Below are 17,343 nucleotides of genomic sequence, written 5' to 3'. Positions count from 1 at the left end.
CCCTAAAGATTTATGTACGTTGTTAATTCTTGATTGAAGATCAGTTAAGGCGAGAACTAGTAGCACAGTTGACGTCCAAAGGTCATCTTCACTCAGTGACTGTCAATTAATTAGTGTCTCCATCAGTTCCATTTCCTTCCCTTTTACTCCTGATCGATATTCGAAATAAGAACCAACTAGGGTTGTTTCCAATGTTAACTTTGTAGAAACAAGGGACGAAGACTTTGACTCGATCAAGTGTATTAGAAACTCCAAACTAAACCCAAAAGATAAGATATGCGTACCAAGCCTATAAATAATGCCTAATTGGGTTGAATAGCTATTACATGCATGCATTGTTTACCCAAACAAATTAAACAAGAGCCATGAGATCTTTAACTTTTGATAGAGTATGCCCTTTAATTTACTGTCTTCTCTTGCACGTTCACCTACTTTCATCACAAAATTACTTTCCACATTTTGCTTCTGCTAGTTCAACTACTGAAGCGGAGGCTCTTCTCAAATGGAAAGCCAGCTTTCTAAATCAAACCTCTCATAATAACCAGCTCAAGGATTGGATTTACCTTCCCAAGAGTTCTGATACCAATGCCACCAATTCTTCCAGCACCCCCAAAGCAAACGGAAGCCCATGCATTTGGACTGGTATTTCATGCAATGCTGCTGGAAGAGTCACCAACATAACCATTGCCAGTTCCGGAATACAAGGTATGCTACATGAATTTTCATTCTCATCCTTCCCCTGTCTTGAATATCTTGATCTCAGCTTCAATAAACTCTTTGATGTTATCCCACCTCACATCAGTTTCCTCTCCAAACTCTTTCATCTTGACCTCTCCAATAACCAGTTATCCGGGAGAATTCCACCAAAAATTGGTCTTCTCAGAAATCTTACCTCTCTCCATCTCCACAGAAATAATCTTTCTGATGATATTCCTCCTTCATTAGGGAATCTTAAATCACTTGTGAATCTATCAATGAGCTACAATCTACTCAATGGTTCAATTCCAGCATCACTTGGTGGGCTCATAAACATTACCATACTCTACCTCGGTAAAAATAACCTCTCTGGCACCATCCCAAAAGAGTTAGGGAACCTAAAATCTTTGGTAGATCTGCAGTTGAGCATCAATCGACTCAGTGGATCAATTCCAAAAACATTGGGTGATTTGACCTACCTTACCACTCTTTATCTTTATTCAAATAATCTCTCTGGCACCATTCCAAAAGAGCTAGGGAACCTGAAATCTATGGTGGATCTACGGTTGAGCTTCAATCAACTCAATGGTTCAATTTCAAAAACATTGGGTGATCTGACCAACCTTACCACTCTTTATCTTAATTCAAATAATCTCTCTGGCACCATTCCAAAAGAGTTAGGGAACCTCAAATCTTTGGTGGATCTAGAGTTGAACACCAATCAACTCAGTGGTTCAATTCCAAAAACATTGGGTAATTTGACCAACCTTACCACTCTCTATCTCTACAGAAATAATCTTTCTGGTGTTATTCCTCCTTCATTTGGGAATCTGAAATCACTTGTGAATCTATCAATGAGCTATAATCTACTCAATGGTTCGATTCTAGCATCACTTGGTGATCTCATAAACATTACCATACTCTACCTTGGTAACAATAACCTCTCTGGCACCATTCCAAAAGAGTTAGGAAACCTAAAATATTTGACGGATCTATCGTTGAGTACCAATCAACTCAGTGGTTCAATTCCAAAAACATTGGGTGATCTGACCAACCTTACCACTCTTTATCTTTATTCAAATAATCTCTCTGGTACCATTCCAAAAGAGTTAGGGAACCTGAAATCTTTGGTGAATCTACAATTGAGCAACAATCAACTCAGTGGTTCAATTCCGACAGCATTGGGTGATTTGACCAACCTTACGACTCTTTATCTTTATTCAAATAATCTCTCTGGTACAATTCCAAAAGAGTTAGGGAACCTGAAATCTTTGGTGAATCTACAGTTGAGCACCAATCAACTCAGTGGTTCAATTCCGACAACATTAGGTGATTTGACCAACCTTATGACACTTTATCTCCATTCAAACAACCTCTCTGGCACCATCCCAAAAGATCTAGGGAACATGAAATCTTTGGTAGCTTTACAGTTGAACACCAATCAACTCAGTGGTTCAATTCCAAAAACATTCGGTGACTTGCATAACTTGAAAAATTTATACCTCTTTGGCAACCAGCTTTCTGGCTTCATCCCTCAAAACCTAGGGAATACCCAAAAATTGACAGTATTGGATCTAGATAACAACCACTTTTCGGGTTATTTGCCACAGAACATTTGCCGAGCTAGATCTCTTATACGCTTTACAGCACATAACAACCATCTAATTGGCCCAATCCCAAAGAGCTTGAAAAACTGCACAAGCTTATTCAGAGTCCGTCTTGAAGGGAACCAATTGATAGGCAACATATCTGAAGACTTTGGTGTTTATCCTAGTCTCAATTTTATTGATGTGAGCAACAATCAACTTTATGGAGAAATCTCACAAAATTGGGGATTTTGTCCAAATTTAACAACCCTACGACTAGCCGGAAATAAATTTACTGGTTCTATACCAGCTGAGATTGGAAACGCAACCCAAATTCATGAGCTGGATCTTTCATCAAATGGTTTAGTCGGGAAAATTCCAAAGGAGTTTGGGGGATTAGCTTTAATGGTGAAACTGATGTTGGATGGCAATCAACTTTCAGGTCGTGTCCCTTTAGAGTTGAAATCATTGATTGATCTAGAATATCTTGATCTATCAGCAAATAAATTCAATGATTCAATTCCAAGCTTTGTAGGTGACTTTGTCAAGTTATATTACTTGAATTTGAGCAACAACATGTTCGGTCAAGTAATTCCATTTCAGCTGGGGAAGTTAATTCAGCTGTCCCAACTAGATTTGAGTTCTAACGCACTTGAAGGTCATATAACATCAGCTATTAGCAAAATGCAGAGTCTGGAGATACTTAATATATCCCACAACAATCTTTCTAGTTTCATTCCAACAAGTATGGAAGACATGCATGGGCTAACGTATGTTGACATATCCTACAATCACTTGGAAGGTCCACTTCCCAACATCAAAGCATTTCAAGCTGCTCCTGCAGAAGCATTGCAAGGCAACAACGGCTTGTGTGGCAACTTAAGTTTTTTGCAGCTCTGCAAAAATAAAAGCCCAAAAAAGGACCATAAACTTGTACTTCTGGTGATCTTCCTTGTTCTTGGAGAAATTGCACTTCTAGCCTTTATATTTGCTTTTGTAGCAAAAAGGAAAAAGAAGCATCAGCAACTAGAAGAAAAAAACATGGATGTCGAAATTTCTTTTTCGATATTGAAGTTTGATGGGAAGACGATGTATGAGAAAATTGTAAGGGCAACAAAAGATTTTGATTCTATGTATTGCATAGGGAAGGGAGAACATGGAACTGTCTACAAAGTAACTTTGTCAAATGCTAACACAGTAGCTGTGAAGAAACTCCATCTGTTATGCGATGATGATGAGAATCTTCAAAATGAATTCTTGAATGAAATCAGGGCACTAACTGAGATGCGACACCGAAATATTGTGAAGCTTTATGGTTTCTGTTCACATAGGCGACACTCATTTTTGGTGTATGAGTATCTTGAAAAGGGTAGTTTGGCCACAGTGTTGACCAAAGATGAGGAAGCTAAAGAACTGTGGTGGAGTAAAAGGGTGAATATTGTTAAAGGTGTAGCTCATGCCCTGTGTTACATGCACCATGAGTGCTTGCCACCAATTGTGCACCGGGACATATCAAGCAAGAATATTTTGTTGGATTCTGAATATGGGGCCTATGTTTCAGACTTTGGCACCGCTAAGTTTTTAAATCCAAACTCAACTAATTGGACTGCCCTTGCAGGAACTTACGGATATGTTGCACCAGGTAAATGTCCTTCTCTGCTCCCCATAGTATCTACCAAAATTTATGCTTTTGTTTTTAGGCAAATGATTCCTTTTAGAACCTTGCTACTCAACTAAATGATCTTTATTTGTATGTGTATGTATGTGTGTCTATATATATATATGAGCAGAGCTGGCATATACAATGGAAGTAAATGAGAAGTGTGATGTTTATAGCTTTGGAGTGGTGGCATTGGAGATAGTTGTAGGAAGACATCCTAGAGATCTTCTCTTATCTCTATCATTGGGGTCATCGTCGTCATCATCATCAGCTGCCTTAGCAGCCCATCCAATGCCAGTTTTAGATGTTTTGGACCAACGCATTTCCCCTCCAACACATCAAGTTGCAGGGGAAGTGCTCTTGCTTATGAAGATAGCATTTGCATGCCTGAATTCCTGTCCTCGTTCTCGTCCAACAATGAAACAAGTTTCTCAACAATTTGAAACTCATCAGAGGCTGCATTTATCAAAGCCATTACGTATGATAACACTAAGTGAATTGCTTGCTCTCGATGGTTTGGCTTTGACTATCTGAGAATGTTTTTCTTTCCTAAATTTCACCCTGTAGTTGTTATAAAGTTGTATTCTATTTCATTTCCAGTTCTATACTTCTCATGCTTTAATTTGGTTGGGTTATAGTTTGAAATGTTTTGTCTACGTGTAGAGATAAATAAATCAAAGATTTCTTGTATAATTGCATGGTTCGACATTTACACTATTGTGTTCTATTCAAGCCACTGTGAAGCAAGTAAGACAATAGTCCTATTGGTTGTGACATGTTAGTAAGTTATAATTCCAATATTATAAAGGTCATGGTTCAATTCTCACTTATATATGTAAATGTGGGGTGCGCTAAGTTTTTATTTTTTTATTTTTTTTGTATGCAACCTAATTTTATATATTTTTTTTATTTTTTATTTGTATGCAACCTAATTAAAACGACTTGATGCTCGGCTTGGCTTGACTTCACTTGTATAAACAATCTATAGAGAGTATAGACTCAGTTGTAGTTGATTAGTCACAAAATTTGTTCCCCAAAAGGCTCAGCTAGCTACTATAACTCCAATAAAATAAAACTGTGCAGTTTGTGAGTAGTGACTAAAGTCACTGGAGAGAATATTTAGCATGCATAAAGTTATATCTCCAACAACAATTAAATCATAGGCAGCAGTAAGTTCAGGTTTTGATTGGAGTCTGGAAGCTAAAATTACTTTCAGTTCTTGTTGTTCATGAAAACTTGTCTCCAACTTACACAGCTATAGCCTTGTTGGAGTTACCCTACTTGAATCCTAACCTGTAGGATTACATATTAGTTTGGAGTAATTTCATAGTAGGGGAGGAATGCGAAAAGTCCATCAATGGATAATAAAGCTAGTTTCAGGGATGTGCAGCAGTCACAAGAACCCAATCAGATTCTTATTCTGGAATTTCCAAAAGCACATGCTACTGCTATAGACATTAATGAACCATGTTGCCTGAAAATGATGGGGGACCGGTCCTAAAACATAGGCCTAAAACTAATAGCACACGTCACCAGAAATAAGAAGAACACAACTCATTATAGACAGCTGAAAAACGGCTATATTTTCATCATAATGTCAAAAAAACTACCCTACAAAGATTACAAACTCTTGCTTAAATAGCATAAGAGTCAAATCAAAATAAGGAAAAGTAATAAATAGAAAGTTACAAAGTAAATATCACATCTATCCAATTAATAATAAAAATACCGCTAAATCTATGCAATTACAAATAAATATATTAGAAAGAAATCAGTACTAATTTGCTGCCACGTTTATTGTTGCCTTGATTTTGGCTGATATTAAAATCACTCAATTGATCCCTATATGCTCCTGCATCAGACTCCCCTGGTTGGAAAGAATTCGTCCTCGAATTCAAGCCACGAATTAGAGAGAATCCTAGCAAAATCATCCATTGCATCCAAATCATGGTCAATCGTTTAGCCTGCAATTGGAATAGTCCATTCCAAATAAATAAATATTTAGAATACCTTCCTAATCTTGACTTGAGAGATTTGGTTTTTACCAACTCAAAACTTTTACCACCATTTTTTATCTGATTGACAATATCAACTAATATCTTGGGAATGTGGAAATTGAAAACATTAAACCCAACAAAATCGACAGATCTGTGAACATTTATTTTGTAGGTAATGCCTCCAAAACTCACACTTGTAGTACTCTCATCCAAGATTGAATCCGGCTCATGCCTAGCTCTTGGAAGTCCAAGACTGAAACCCACGTTGGCATCACCAATATGACCATGGTTTGAGTTCATATCATCAATCAATCCTCTCACCCACATCAATTTTGTCAACACCTATGTATGGGTATAGGTCTTCCACTTCAATTGATGGTACAGTAGCTTCATCGACTTGTATAATTGGATCAATTCCTTGCATGTGCATAGTAATATTTCATACTGCTAGCTCAGACCATTTATCAATAATATTGCTACCATGTTCATCAATATTACCTTCAACCTCCAAACAATTTTCATCACAAATCTGATCATCACAATTGCCACTGCACGCCTCACAAAGCAATTATAAATTGGTGGCAAACTAAAATCCACAACTCCATCTTTATTTTCTTTTTCCAAACTTTTATCAACTGAAAAATTAAAGATAGTATTTGAATCTTCATAGTCAAAACTAACCGGTTCCACCTTTTCGTCCGACTCACATAACAGAGCACAGTGATGAAAAGGGCTAACGTCTCCCTCCCTGTCAAAACCCACACCTTCTTGGCAAGAGGTTTCGATGCAAGTGACACGTTGATAGACGTCTCTCTCCCCGTCGTAACTCTTACCTCCTAGGCTTCAAGTTTCGATGCGGTTGATACGTTCTGCAAGTTGTTGAATCATCATCTTGATTTCCTCCATGTCATTGCTATAACGACCCTCCATTCGAGAACCTCCCTGATCAAGCTTGCTTCGAGTCATGGAATCCACCACGCTCTCACCAGAGCTCTGATACCAAATTGATGGTGGACGGGTCCTAAAACATAGACCTAAAACTAATAGCACACGTCACCAGAAATAAGAAGAACACAACTCATTATAGACAGCTGAAAAGCGGCTATATGATGAAAATAATGTCAAAAAAACTCCCCTACAAAGATTTCAAACTCTTGCTTAAATAGCATAAGAGTCAAATCAAAATAAGGAAAAGTAATAAATAGAAAGTTACAAAATGAATATCACATCTATCCAATTAATAATAAAAATACCACTAAATCTATGCAATTACAAATAAATATATTAGAAAGAAATCAGTACTAATTTGCTGCCACGTTTACTGTTGCCTTGATTTTGGCTGATATTAAAATCACTCAGTTGATCCCTATATGCTCCTGCATCAGAAAATTAATAGGTCCATTAGACTATGTCATAGTTAGACTTAGGGCTGGGATCGGTTCTGTTTTTGGCATTTTTTGCCGGAACCGAAACCGAAACCGATATATTTTTTCCGGTTCGGTGTCGTCCCTTTTTTTTGCCGGAACCGTTTTGGAACTAGAACCGTATTTTTCGGTTCGGTTATAGCTTGTAACCGGTTCCTTTACAGAGTAAGAAAACAGCAAAGCTATCTAGATTGGGGAAGAATCTGGGGGAAGAAGAAACTAGAACTGGAAATTGGGGAAGTGATGAAGATGAACTGGAAATCCCGATTCGGGATGAAGAAGTGAGTTTTTTTATTGTTGGGTATTTGTTTATTGTTTTTGGGTTAAAAAGCATGGGCTAGTGGGCAATTAAAAAACCCCTACTTGCGGTCTCAAAAGAAGGATGCAGACCCTTTCCTACTTTTACACAATATAATAACCAAAAGATGATTCCCATTCACTTGGCCTTCACAAAATGATGCGAAAGTAACTTCCCAATCTCCAAAAAGTTGACCCATTCCTTCCCTTCAACGTTCAAACAACTCCTTCAGCTGGTTATTGCGAATGATCTCCCTCTTGTTGGCTTCAGAATGCCGATGTTCCTATTCACGTTTCTCTTGGGGTTGATCGGTTCGGCGTCTGCTTCGGGCTTGGCCTTGGCCTTCGATTTTGGTGCAGCAGCGGCGACCTTGACGGCAGCTCCTATGGTGGAGGTGGAGGACTTGGCCGGTGCCGGGGAAGCACGGCAGCCTCTGAAAACGTGTGTTTTAGTACATCGGTTCTGAGGGATGAAAGACACCGGGAACCGGGACCGAACCGATACCAGCTTTCTCGGGTCGGTTTCTGTATGGAACCAGAAATCTCATATCAAGAACCGCGCCGAACCGCGCCGAATAGACCATTTCGGGTCGGTTTCTCGGGTTTTCGGTTCAAAAATCCCAGCCCTAGTTAGACTTGTCAATGAACCAGGTGTGGAGCAGACTTGATTTAATTCCATACTCATTTGAAAACGATCATAAAAATTAGAAATTACATATTTCGAGGTCCTAAGAAATGAATTTTCAGTTATTGATGTCATTGTAGTCTCTATCTTATCGTTCTATTTGTGGATGAGCATAAAGATTCTTGTTATATGTCAATTCTGAATGGAAGCTCAGTTTTTTTTTTTTTTTTACTTTTTTTTTTAACATTAGTGGAATTTCAGTTATGCTGGGCGGACCGGTGACCTTTGTTAATGTCATTTTGCGTAGCTAAAGAGTGTATAATTAAGTTGTGGAGTACTGTTTAGTTCAATTGTATGTCCTCAACCCAATTAAACTGTACTACTTTTAACTTGCCCCACATGAGACACCTAACCAAATAACATGATAGATAAAATTGCAAACTACTCATTTTGAGAAATTATGAAATATTCTAGGGGGTTCTTCATTGAGTCTTCTTCATTATGTTGTAATTAATATATATATATATATATATATATATATATATATATCTTTTCCTTTCTCTTGGTTAATTACATATATTTGATTTCTTTCTTTTTCTACGCTGGGTTCATAATCTAATTAATGATCTGTGCATGGAGATATTGTTTTTGATACATATTTTCTCTATTTCCTAAATAATAATACTATCTTATCAAAAATAAAATGCTAAAATTGTTATGTTGAAAATTTATATTCAAGTCTCGACCCCTCCAAATTTCAAATCGTAGTTCCGCCCCTGCAGTTATGACCAAAACTTTTAATAGAGGAATTAAACAAAGGTCTTCTTTGTCCGAATCATCATTCGGTAACAGACAATTAATGTCTCCATCCCTTACATTTCCTTCTCTTTTACTCATGGCATTCGAACAAGAACAGACTAGCTAGCGGGTGGTGGGCGCTAATGTAAAAAGAATCTTGAACAAAGTAGTCACTAAACATCCAAAATTTGGAAATTTGAGAACTTCCAATTTTAACTTTATGATACCAGGGACAAAGAATTTGACTCGATCAAATGTATTAGAAACTTCTAAGTATACTCTAAAAAATAAGAACCACAATTAATGAAAGATGATATGGGTAAAAAGCCTATAAATAAAGCCTATTGGGTTTAACAGCTATAACATACTTTGTAGCTTATATACCCCAATAAAATAAGGGAGCGGATCCTCTCCTGATCTTTTATTTGCCTAATCTTACCTAAACTTTGAAGAAGATCAAGACACGTGTCGATATTGAATCTAATGGCCTACAACTAGTTCATGCCTTGTTTTTTCCTTTCATTCCCCATCTCTCTTGTCTTTCTCTCTCCTTCGTAGTGATGACTCCTTTAATTCATCTTCATGGAAAACCATTAGTGATTAACCCAAGAAAAGCAAGAATAGATCCAAAATTCGAGAGATGAAGAACAAGTTCAGTCAAGAGGATATAATCAACCAAAATAATTGAAGGAGCTCGAATCTTGGACTGGAAATCACCCAAAACCCATCCAAGAAGCAGCGCATCATGCATCAGTGTGAGCCATGGAGACTCTGATACCATCAAACCCAGAAGAAACACAATTGATTGTATACCAGTTCATTCAACACCCTTTACAACACTCTCAAGTGGGTTTCGATGATGTTTTAGAGAAGTAACAGTGGTGATTGTGCTCATTTTTGAGATTCCATTTTGAAGTTATTGATTTCGTTGATATTGCATTCAAATTCATAGATGAATACAGCTCCTCTACTTAAGACCAGGGGTGAATGATAGAATATATGCCTGAGATTTTGGGTACGGAGGAAAAGAAGAACATGGATTTCTTTTTGTTGTTTTGCCAAAAAGAAAAACTTGGTTATCTGGAACATATGCCTTTTTTTTTTGGGTACAAGGAACATATGCCATTTTGCAACCTCATTACTATGATTCTTTAAAGGTTGTAATGGTGCTGTAGAAAATAGAACTGATTCATGGGAACAAGGTGTTGGAAGCGATAGTTAAAGACTCAGAGGATTGTAGTGAAATTAGTTAACTTGATTTGTGGCGATTTGATTAAGTGCAGAAGAGATTGATAAGGAGAGAGAGATGTGGCAAAAAAGAGATTGAAGAGAGAGAGAGATTTTGTCGTAAGAAGATTTTTATCTGATGAGGGACAAAGAACAGGAGGGGGAGAGAGAGAGACAACGAGAAGGCTCTGTAGGAAAAGAGGAACAAGAGAGAGAGAGGAAAGAAACAAAGTAGCTGAAGGAAAGGTAGAATTCTAGACCATTAGATTTATAAGATACACGTGTCTTGATCTTCTTCAAAGCTTAGGTAAGATTAGGCAAATAAAAGATTAGGAGAGGATCCGCTCCCAAAGAGGAACAAGAGAGAGAGAGGAAAGAAACAAAGTAGCTGAAGGAAAGGTAGAATTCTAGACCATTAGATTTATAAGATATACGTGTCTTGATCTTCTTCAAAGCTTAGGTAAGATTAGGCAAATAAAAGATTAGGAGAGGATCCGCTCCCGAATATATATTGTACTTATACCTTTAGGTACATATAATTGCCTCCTACCAGGAGTACATATGGATCTTTTGTACCATTTGTCCGCCCAGAATCCGACTTTATATGTAAGTTCTAGGTCGGTTTCTCTCTATTGCATGTTCTCATTTCATAAGATGTGCTCAAAGGGACTGAACCCTGATGAGTTTCTTAACGAGTCATTTGCAAAATTAAAAATAGTTTTAGTTTTCTTAAAAACAACTATGAAAGGTATTAGTTTTTTCAACAATTGATCTAGCTACACTAAGATTGCATGCAAACTTGCTTCATCACAATATAGTCAAATTAGATTCTCTTTCCAAACAAAACGGAAAATACTAGTTAGGATTTCAAGGAGAAAGAAGAGAGAGTGAGAGATATTGCATTATCTCATTTTATCAGTCATGAGACTTTAGAAGTTTAGAGTAAGGCCTAGGGAAAGGTTTTTTTATTTTTCGCTATTGTAACAAATCAACGATAAACCAATTGAGGCTGAGGTCTCAAAGAAAAATCATTCTCTTGATTCGGAAGTTGTTCCAAACATTTTGAATGGAAATTACAAATTCTGCCTGTTCCATAATACTCGAGAAAAGAAGACTATTCTTATTCTCATTGTAGTACGTTTCAATCCAAACTAAATGAAGCTTCGATCAGTTCAAGAAATGTACGCGGTAGAGTCTTCTTAGGCTAAAAACAGAAACAAACAGGTACAAGAAATTACGCAATTAATGAGTGCACAGAAGAAGCGACAGTGGAGGATAGGAGCGGAGCTTTTATCTAACGTTGTGAACACTTCCATTGCACTGATCATCGGAGGTAGGTTGGAACCACTGTCCGAGGCCAAAGTCACACTCATCCTAGGACCAACAGCCAACAGGAATCACAGGATATATGGTGATCACCTTGCATTTGTTGAACTCAAGTGTCACTGTGGACTTCATATGGTCGTCGATGTAGATTTGAATTATTCTGATGTCTCCAGCTTCTAGGAATGTCTTTTCGGCGAAATAGAGCACAATGTAAGCTGATTGTGGAATCGGCGTTTGTGAGATATCAACGGACAAGGTTATCGGATTAGTGAGATTTTGTGATTCTATGGAGTCGCTGATCACCTCATCAGGAGGCTCATTTTCTGTGGAGGAATCCGAATCGGTAGTGACTTCATCGCAGTTTGGTGGAGTTACTCCACGAGTCCATATCCGGTTGTACTTTTCATCTGATAAGATTCCTGTGTACCTGTACTAAACGAAGTAAGATCTAACAGGAACAACTATGCATACAGAACTTGAAAAGAAAAATAACAGGAAAAAAGAAATACCTTATTACTTCATCCCCACCCAAGTTTACTCTAGATTCTAGATTGAAAGTGTGACTGCTTTGCATCTTAGGGTACAAAGGAAATGGAGCCTCCAATGGAACAACCTCTATTGAAGAAATAAAAGGCACCCCTCCATCCTTAACTCGGACAACGCACAGGCTAATATGATCTGATCGGGCCTCATATATGGCTTCACGATATATTGGGTCTCCTATCATTGAAGTTTTGACGGTTGTCCATTTCTTGCCATCCAGATGAAGGTCGAACGTTGGAGGACTAGAGAGACCATCGTAGTTGCCATAACAGAACCCTGCACGAATCAAGTAGCGCACCTTTTTTTTGTAGACCTTCAATTTATAACGATTTTGTTTTCCCTTAAGGAAGGACCGAACGGTGTTCATCTCGTCGAGTTGTTGCTTTTCTGAGACATATTTGTTGATGCCTGATTTGATTAAACCACTGTCTGTGTCCCATGAGAGTAAGGTGTTGGCGTCCAAGCGTGGGGTGTCACTCCCACAATCTATGTTCAACCATCCGGTTGTGCCTGGAAGAAGTGATTAAAAAACATTAGCCGAGGCCAACTTTGAGATTTTAGAGCTCTGAGACGAACACACACACAGAGCAGAGACGTTAGGCATGTAACTATTAGGGAGCAAATACTCATATATAGATGAGCATATATTACTGTTTTTTTTTTTTTTTTCCTTGTGCTAGCAACCAAATGTTGTATGCATGGTGCTGAAATACTAACAAAACTGTCTTTCTTTTTGTATATAGGAACAGAGAAAAATCAAGTAGATGCATGGGTAAGAATTCCAGTTTTGCAACGATAATGTGGATGATAGCCAAAGAAGAAAACTGAAAATAGTATAACAGATTGAAGATATTATCAGGTGACCGGTTGTTACTCTGAGAAGAAGCGGCGAAAAAATGAAACGCCAGGAGCAGCACCGGTACCCAGAATTTTCTCTTCATAGCAATCATCTATCTTGAGTTTGAACATTCAGATAGAGAAAATTGAAGGATGTTATGTTTGTGAAGTTAGTTTGACTTGGTTTAATTATAGAAGAAAACTCAACCTCCCTTCGTTATCTCCACCCAGATCACCCTACATTTTCATCGATCAAGTTTTATATTATACTAGGAAACACCGAAATCACCATTGTAAACCAGGACGAGCAACACGCTTGATTATTTCTCATGACAAGGAATTGAAAACATGCATATATAATAAATTACCACTTTCCTCGATCGAATTAATTGATAGATGGTTTGCATGGGAATCAGTCACAAAACATACAAGGCCTTAAGGTAAAGAATAAGATCATTGAGAAATTAATATCTTATGCACTAGAGGTCTAGAGTGCATTGGCTTCACCAGGCCTTATGAAAAGCAACGGTGCAATAAAAGCTAAATCGATCGAAAAGAACAAATAATTTAAGGCATCCATTTGAAAATCTTATTTCTGTTCTTGCAGCTGGTACATGTTTGACAAAGAATCAACAACACTACTTGATTCTATCGGATAATTAACCAAGTGAACAACTTTAGCGCTTTAACCTAGAGTGGTGAAAGAGGGAGAGAGAGTTGAGAGATGTGTTAGGATTAGAATATAGGTCAAAAGGGTTTTTAGCTTAATTCCTTAAGTTTAGTGAGCCAAACAAAAAAAATTAGGTTTTGAGGATTTGTGTCAAAGGTTCTCTTTGTGGGATCCGGCTCCTACAAAATGCCAAAATCTATAGTTTTTGTGAAGTTCGCAAGATCTAGATGGTCCAAGTAAAGCTTTTCCTTTCGCACATGTTTTTTGTAACAGATCAAGGATAAGTCTACTACTTAAGAACTTATGAAGTGTAAAGGAATTCATTCTCTTGATTTAAGAACACTTTGAATGATGTAAATTACATGTTCATCATAGACCTGAATAGTCAAAAACAGTCTAGGATATATATGTTATGTGGAAGACTATTAGGCTAAAAAGAGAACTACATGCAAGTACAAGAAATGATGAGACTAACATGCAATGGAGAAGCTACATTGAAGTAGAGGAGCTGAGCTTTTACCTTCTCTAATGAACACTTCAATGGCACTGACCATTGAAGGTTATTGAAGATTTGGTGATATAGTCAAGATATGGTTAACTTGCAATTTACGTTTGTCATGTGGTATTGCAAAGCAAGCATGGTGGTGCTGCTGCAGCATGGCACAAATAGTCTTCTCTCATTCAATGGAGTTTAAAGCATGGTGAAGCAAGTCTAAGCATGGTGTCTTTTCTTATTGACTCTCTTCTACTGTAATCAGTTTAGGTAGGATTCAAGTAGTGTGCATCCTCTTAGTCTTCTTTCTCTTTTCTTTGTCTATATATTTACTCATTCATGTAAAGGTTACAACACAAATACAAAGAAAAATTGCACCATCCATTTGTGTTTTTCTAAAATTGCACCATCCATTTGTGTTTTTCTACAAAGGTACGTAGGTTGGACTTAATTGCTACCCGAGGCCAATGTCACATTATTGATTGTAGGACCTACGGCAATCACAGGGTAGATGATGACCATCTTGCACTTGATCGAGTAATTCTAGTGTCACTTTGGACTTCATCTGGCCATCGATGTAGACCTGAATTATTATGAAGTCGCCCGTTCTTAAGGCTGACCTTTCAGTGAAGTAGAGCACAATAGAAGCCGATTGAGGGGGTGGTTGTCGATTTTGATAGATCGACGGATAAGATGATTGTTTCGATCCTCAATTTCGTTTGATTTTCTTTTTTGTTTTGTAAATCATTTGTTTGGATCCGAATCTCACTATTTCAGTTCAGCAAAGATAATGTGGATGATAGCAAAAGAACAAAACTGAAAAAACAAAAGTACAAATGTAAATGGCAGGTTACTCTGGGAAGAAGCGCAGAACAAATGAAGGGCTAAGAGCAGCACTGGTACACAGAATTTTCTATCCTTAGAAACCATCCTGAGTTTGAACAGATTGAAATCGAAAGAGAAAAGACTGAAAGATGCAGTTACTTAACTTGCATAAATAGAAGAAAATTCAACCACTTGATATCTCCAACCAGATCACCCTTAATTTTCATCGGTCAATTGGGAATAGAACACAAACTAAAGCAGGCCTTCAAATACAGAACAAGATCATTGTAAAACAGGACAAACAGAACATGCTTGATTATTTCTCATAAGGACAATGCAGAAAAGAAATATGGCAATAGATCAGAGACTAAAGCAGGCCTTCAAATACAGAATAAGATCATTGTAAAACAGGACAAACAGAACATGCTTGATTATTTCTCATATGGACAATGCAGAAAAGAAATATGGCAATGGATCAGAGACTAAAGCAGGCCTTCAAATACAGAATAAGATTATTTCATTTTTTTTTCTCCTTTCTCAGACTAAAGCAGGCCTTCAAATACAGTATAAGATTTTTTTTTTTCTCTCTCTCCTTTCTCAGTTTCATGCCTTAACTTCTGCTTCCTTTACTTCCCCATTTCCGGCCACGCAATCATCACTCTCTTTCAACAATTCTGATAGCCTTGTAGCCACACATTTCCTTGCTTCAGGAGAAACACCTTGCTTTCCAATGATTGACTCGAGAACTGACTCTGAAAGTAGCTTGTTTTCAATCACCGCATTTCCAACTGCTGGTATGGAACCATCTTTGGAGAAGCCAATCTGTATTGAAAGGGAAAAAAATATGTCAAAACTCAAAAACTCAGCTGTCAAATACAACTGTGAATGTGAATACTATGTTTACTAACCGTCAATGATCCATTTGGTGATTGTGTGGAGAATAGAAGCACCAGGTGGGAAGGTCTGATCTTTGAAGACCTCCATAAACTTTTCAATGGCTTTGGCTTCTGCATCCAGTATAAATTCCAAATTTTTACCAAATGGCAACACAATTCTCTGAAACCTTCTCCGAGTATTGCTGGCCTGTCAATGGTAGTATCATCGTCACCTGTGTGAATTTCTCTAACGGACCTGCAAAATGATAGCCAAGTTTATATCCATCCCACAAAAACAAACACATTTACAGCAAAAAACAAAGGCAGCCCATTTGAATGTCTATATTATTTGTTCTGTTGTGATTCTGATACTCTGATCTCACAACTGGATAGAATCTACCACACTAATTTATCTCTATCAGCTAACCAAGCAAACAAGTTTAGTAAGCACTTGGAATTAGCCCAATTGGTGAGGGAGGTTATGGATCGGGATAGGTCAAAAGTTTCGAACTTTCACAAGGTTCAATACCTTAACACTAGTAAAATCAAGATAAAAATACTGATTCTTAAACAGAACACAAGCAAATAGATTAGGACAAAAAATGAGGCATACAATTCCAATGATTGAAGTACATTATACAATCATAAGGATCTACGTACTATATTTAGTCCAAGTAATTAATCGAAGCCAAGTCATTTTACCTGTAACGATCTCCCTGAAGAACTCAACGGACTCCGTCAACTCCTCGGCCGTCTTACCCTTCCACTCCACTTAACGGCAAGCGCCGGCCCGGCCTTATCCTCCAAGTAAACTCCAATCGCCGTGAACCTGACGAAATTCCCCTGTATCTCCAGCCCCCTCGCCCCTGAACACATTAGCAAACCGCACAGATTAAAACCAAAATCAAATCTAACAAAACAGAACATTACTTTTCGCAATTGCGAAGTTTAAGTACCTGCACCGCCGAGGAACAGAGTGTTGGCGGAGCCCGGAGGCTTGACTGCGGGAGGAAACGTGGTCTCTTCGACCTGAATTCCGGTAACTGATTGAGCCATTTGATTGTGTTGGCGTTGATGTTATTGTTTTGGGATGGAGATGAGTTTGGTGTAGGAAGCTGTACAGGGTTGGTTATATATATATATATATAGATATTGTATAGGTGTCACTATAACCTAACCAGGGTTAGTGACTTGATAAATTGTAACTATAGTTAAGGTATTTTTGCTAACCATAGTTACTTCTCAAGTGTATATATAGGAGTGATGTTGTAAGTCAAGGGGGACGGTCCCTTCACAGTCAATCTCCCCTGTAATCCTTTCAAATCCTTGTACACATTTCCACTATATAAATAAAATTTTCTCCGTTTGTGTAAGTGATATCAGAGCTAGAACTACTCAAGATCTAGTTTGTATATAGTGATCAAGCTTCAAGCTTGAGTGAACTCAAGCAGCATATCCATTCAG

At 37.7% G+C, this 17,343-nt stretch overlaps 3 protein-coding genes and 1 pseudogene across 3 annotated transcripts; 2 read left to right on the top strand and 2 right to left on the bottom strand.

The window, feature by feature from the left end:
* The first annotated feature begins 365 nt into the window (after window positions 1-365).
* On the top strand, window positions 366-3,165 carry LOC112177937 (probable leucine-rich repeat receptor-like protein kinase At1g35710). The gene is made up of 2 exons (XM_024316173.1): window positions 366-2,870; window positions 3,085-3,165. Exons 1-2 carry the CDS (start codon window positions 366-368, stop codon window positions 3,163-3,165), a joined length of 2,586 nt encoding a protein of 861 aa, XP_024171941.1.
* Window positions 3,166-3,236: 71 nt separating this feature from the next.
* On the top strand, window positions 3,237-4,476 carry LOC112177936 (MDIS1-interacting receptor like kinase 2-like). Its single transcript, XM_024316172.1, has 2 exons — window positions 3,237-3,924; window positions 4,073-4,476. Exons 1-2 carry the CDS (start codon window positions 3,324-3,326, stop codon window positions 4,474-4,476), a joined length of 1,005 nt encoding a protein of 334 aa, XP_024171940.1. The 5' UTR covers window positions 3,237-3,323.
* A 6,847-nt stretch (window positions 4,477-11,323) lies between these two features.
* LOC112180471 (probable LRR receptor-like serine/threonine-protein kinase At1g51880) lies at window positions 11,324-13,424 on the bottom strand. The gene is made up of 3 exons (XM_024319032.2): window positions 13,054-13,424; window positions 12,146-12,689; window positions 11,324-12,063 (listed from the first exon to the last, which is right to left on the bottom strand). Exons 1-3 carry the CDS (start codon window positions 13,127-13,129, stop codon window positions 11,685-11,687), a joined length of 999 nt encoding a protein of 332 aa, XP_024174800.1. The 5' UTR covers window positions 13,130-13,424; the 3' UTR covers window positions 11,324-11,684.
* A 1,871-nt stretch (window positions 13,425-15,295) lies between these two features.
* Window positions 15,296-17,023, bottom strand: LOC112180564 (annotated as a pseudogene).
* Between the last annotated feature and the right edge of the window lie 320 nt (window positions 17,024-17,343).

The sequence above is a fragment of the Rosa chinensis genome, chromosome 7, assembly GCF_002994745.2.
Source record: "Rosa chinensis cultivar Old Blush chromosome 7, RchiOBHm-V2, whole genome shotgun sequence".
NCBI classification, from domain to species: Eukaryota; Viridiplantae; Streptophyta; class Magnoliopsida; order Rosales; family Rosaceae; genus Rosa; species Rosa chinensis.
Note: the sequence above shows the minus strand (reverse complement) of the source record. Positions and strands in the feature narration are given on the sequence as shown.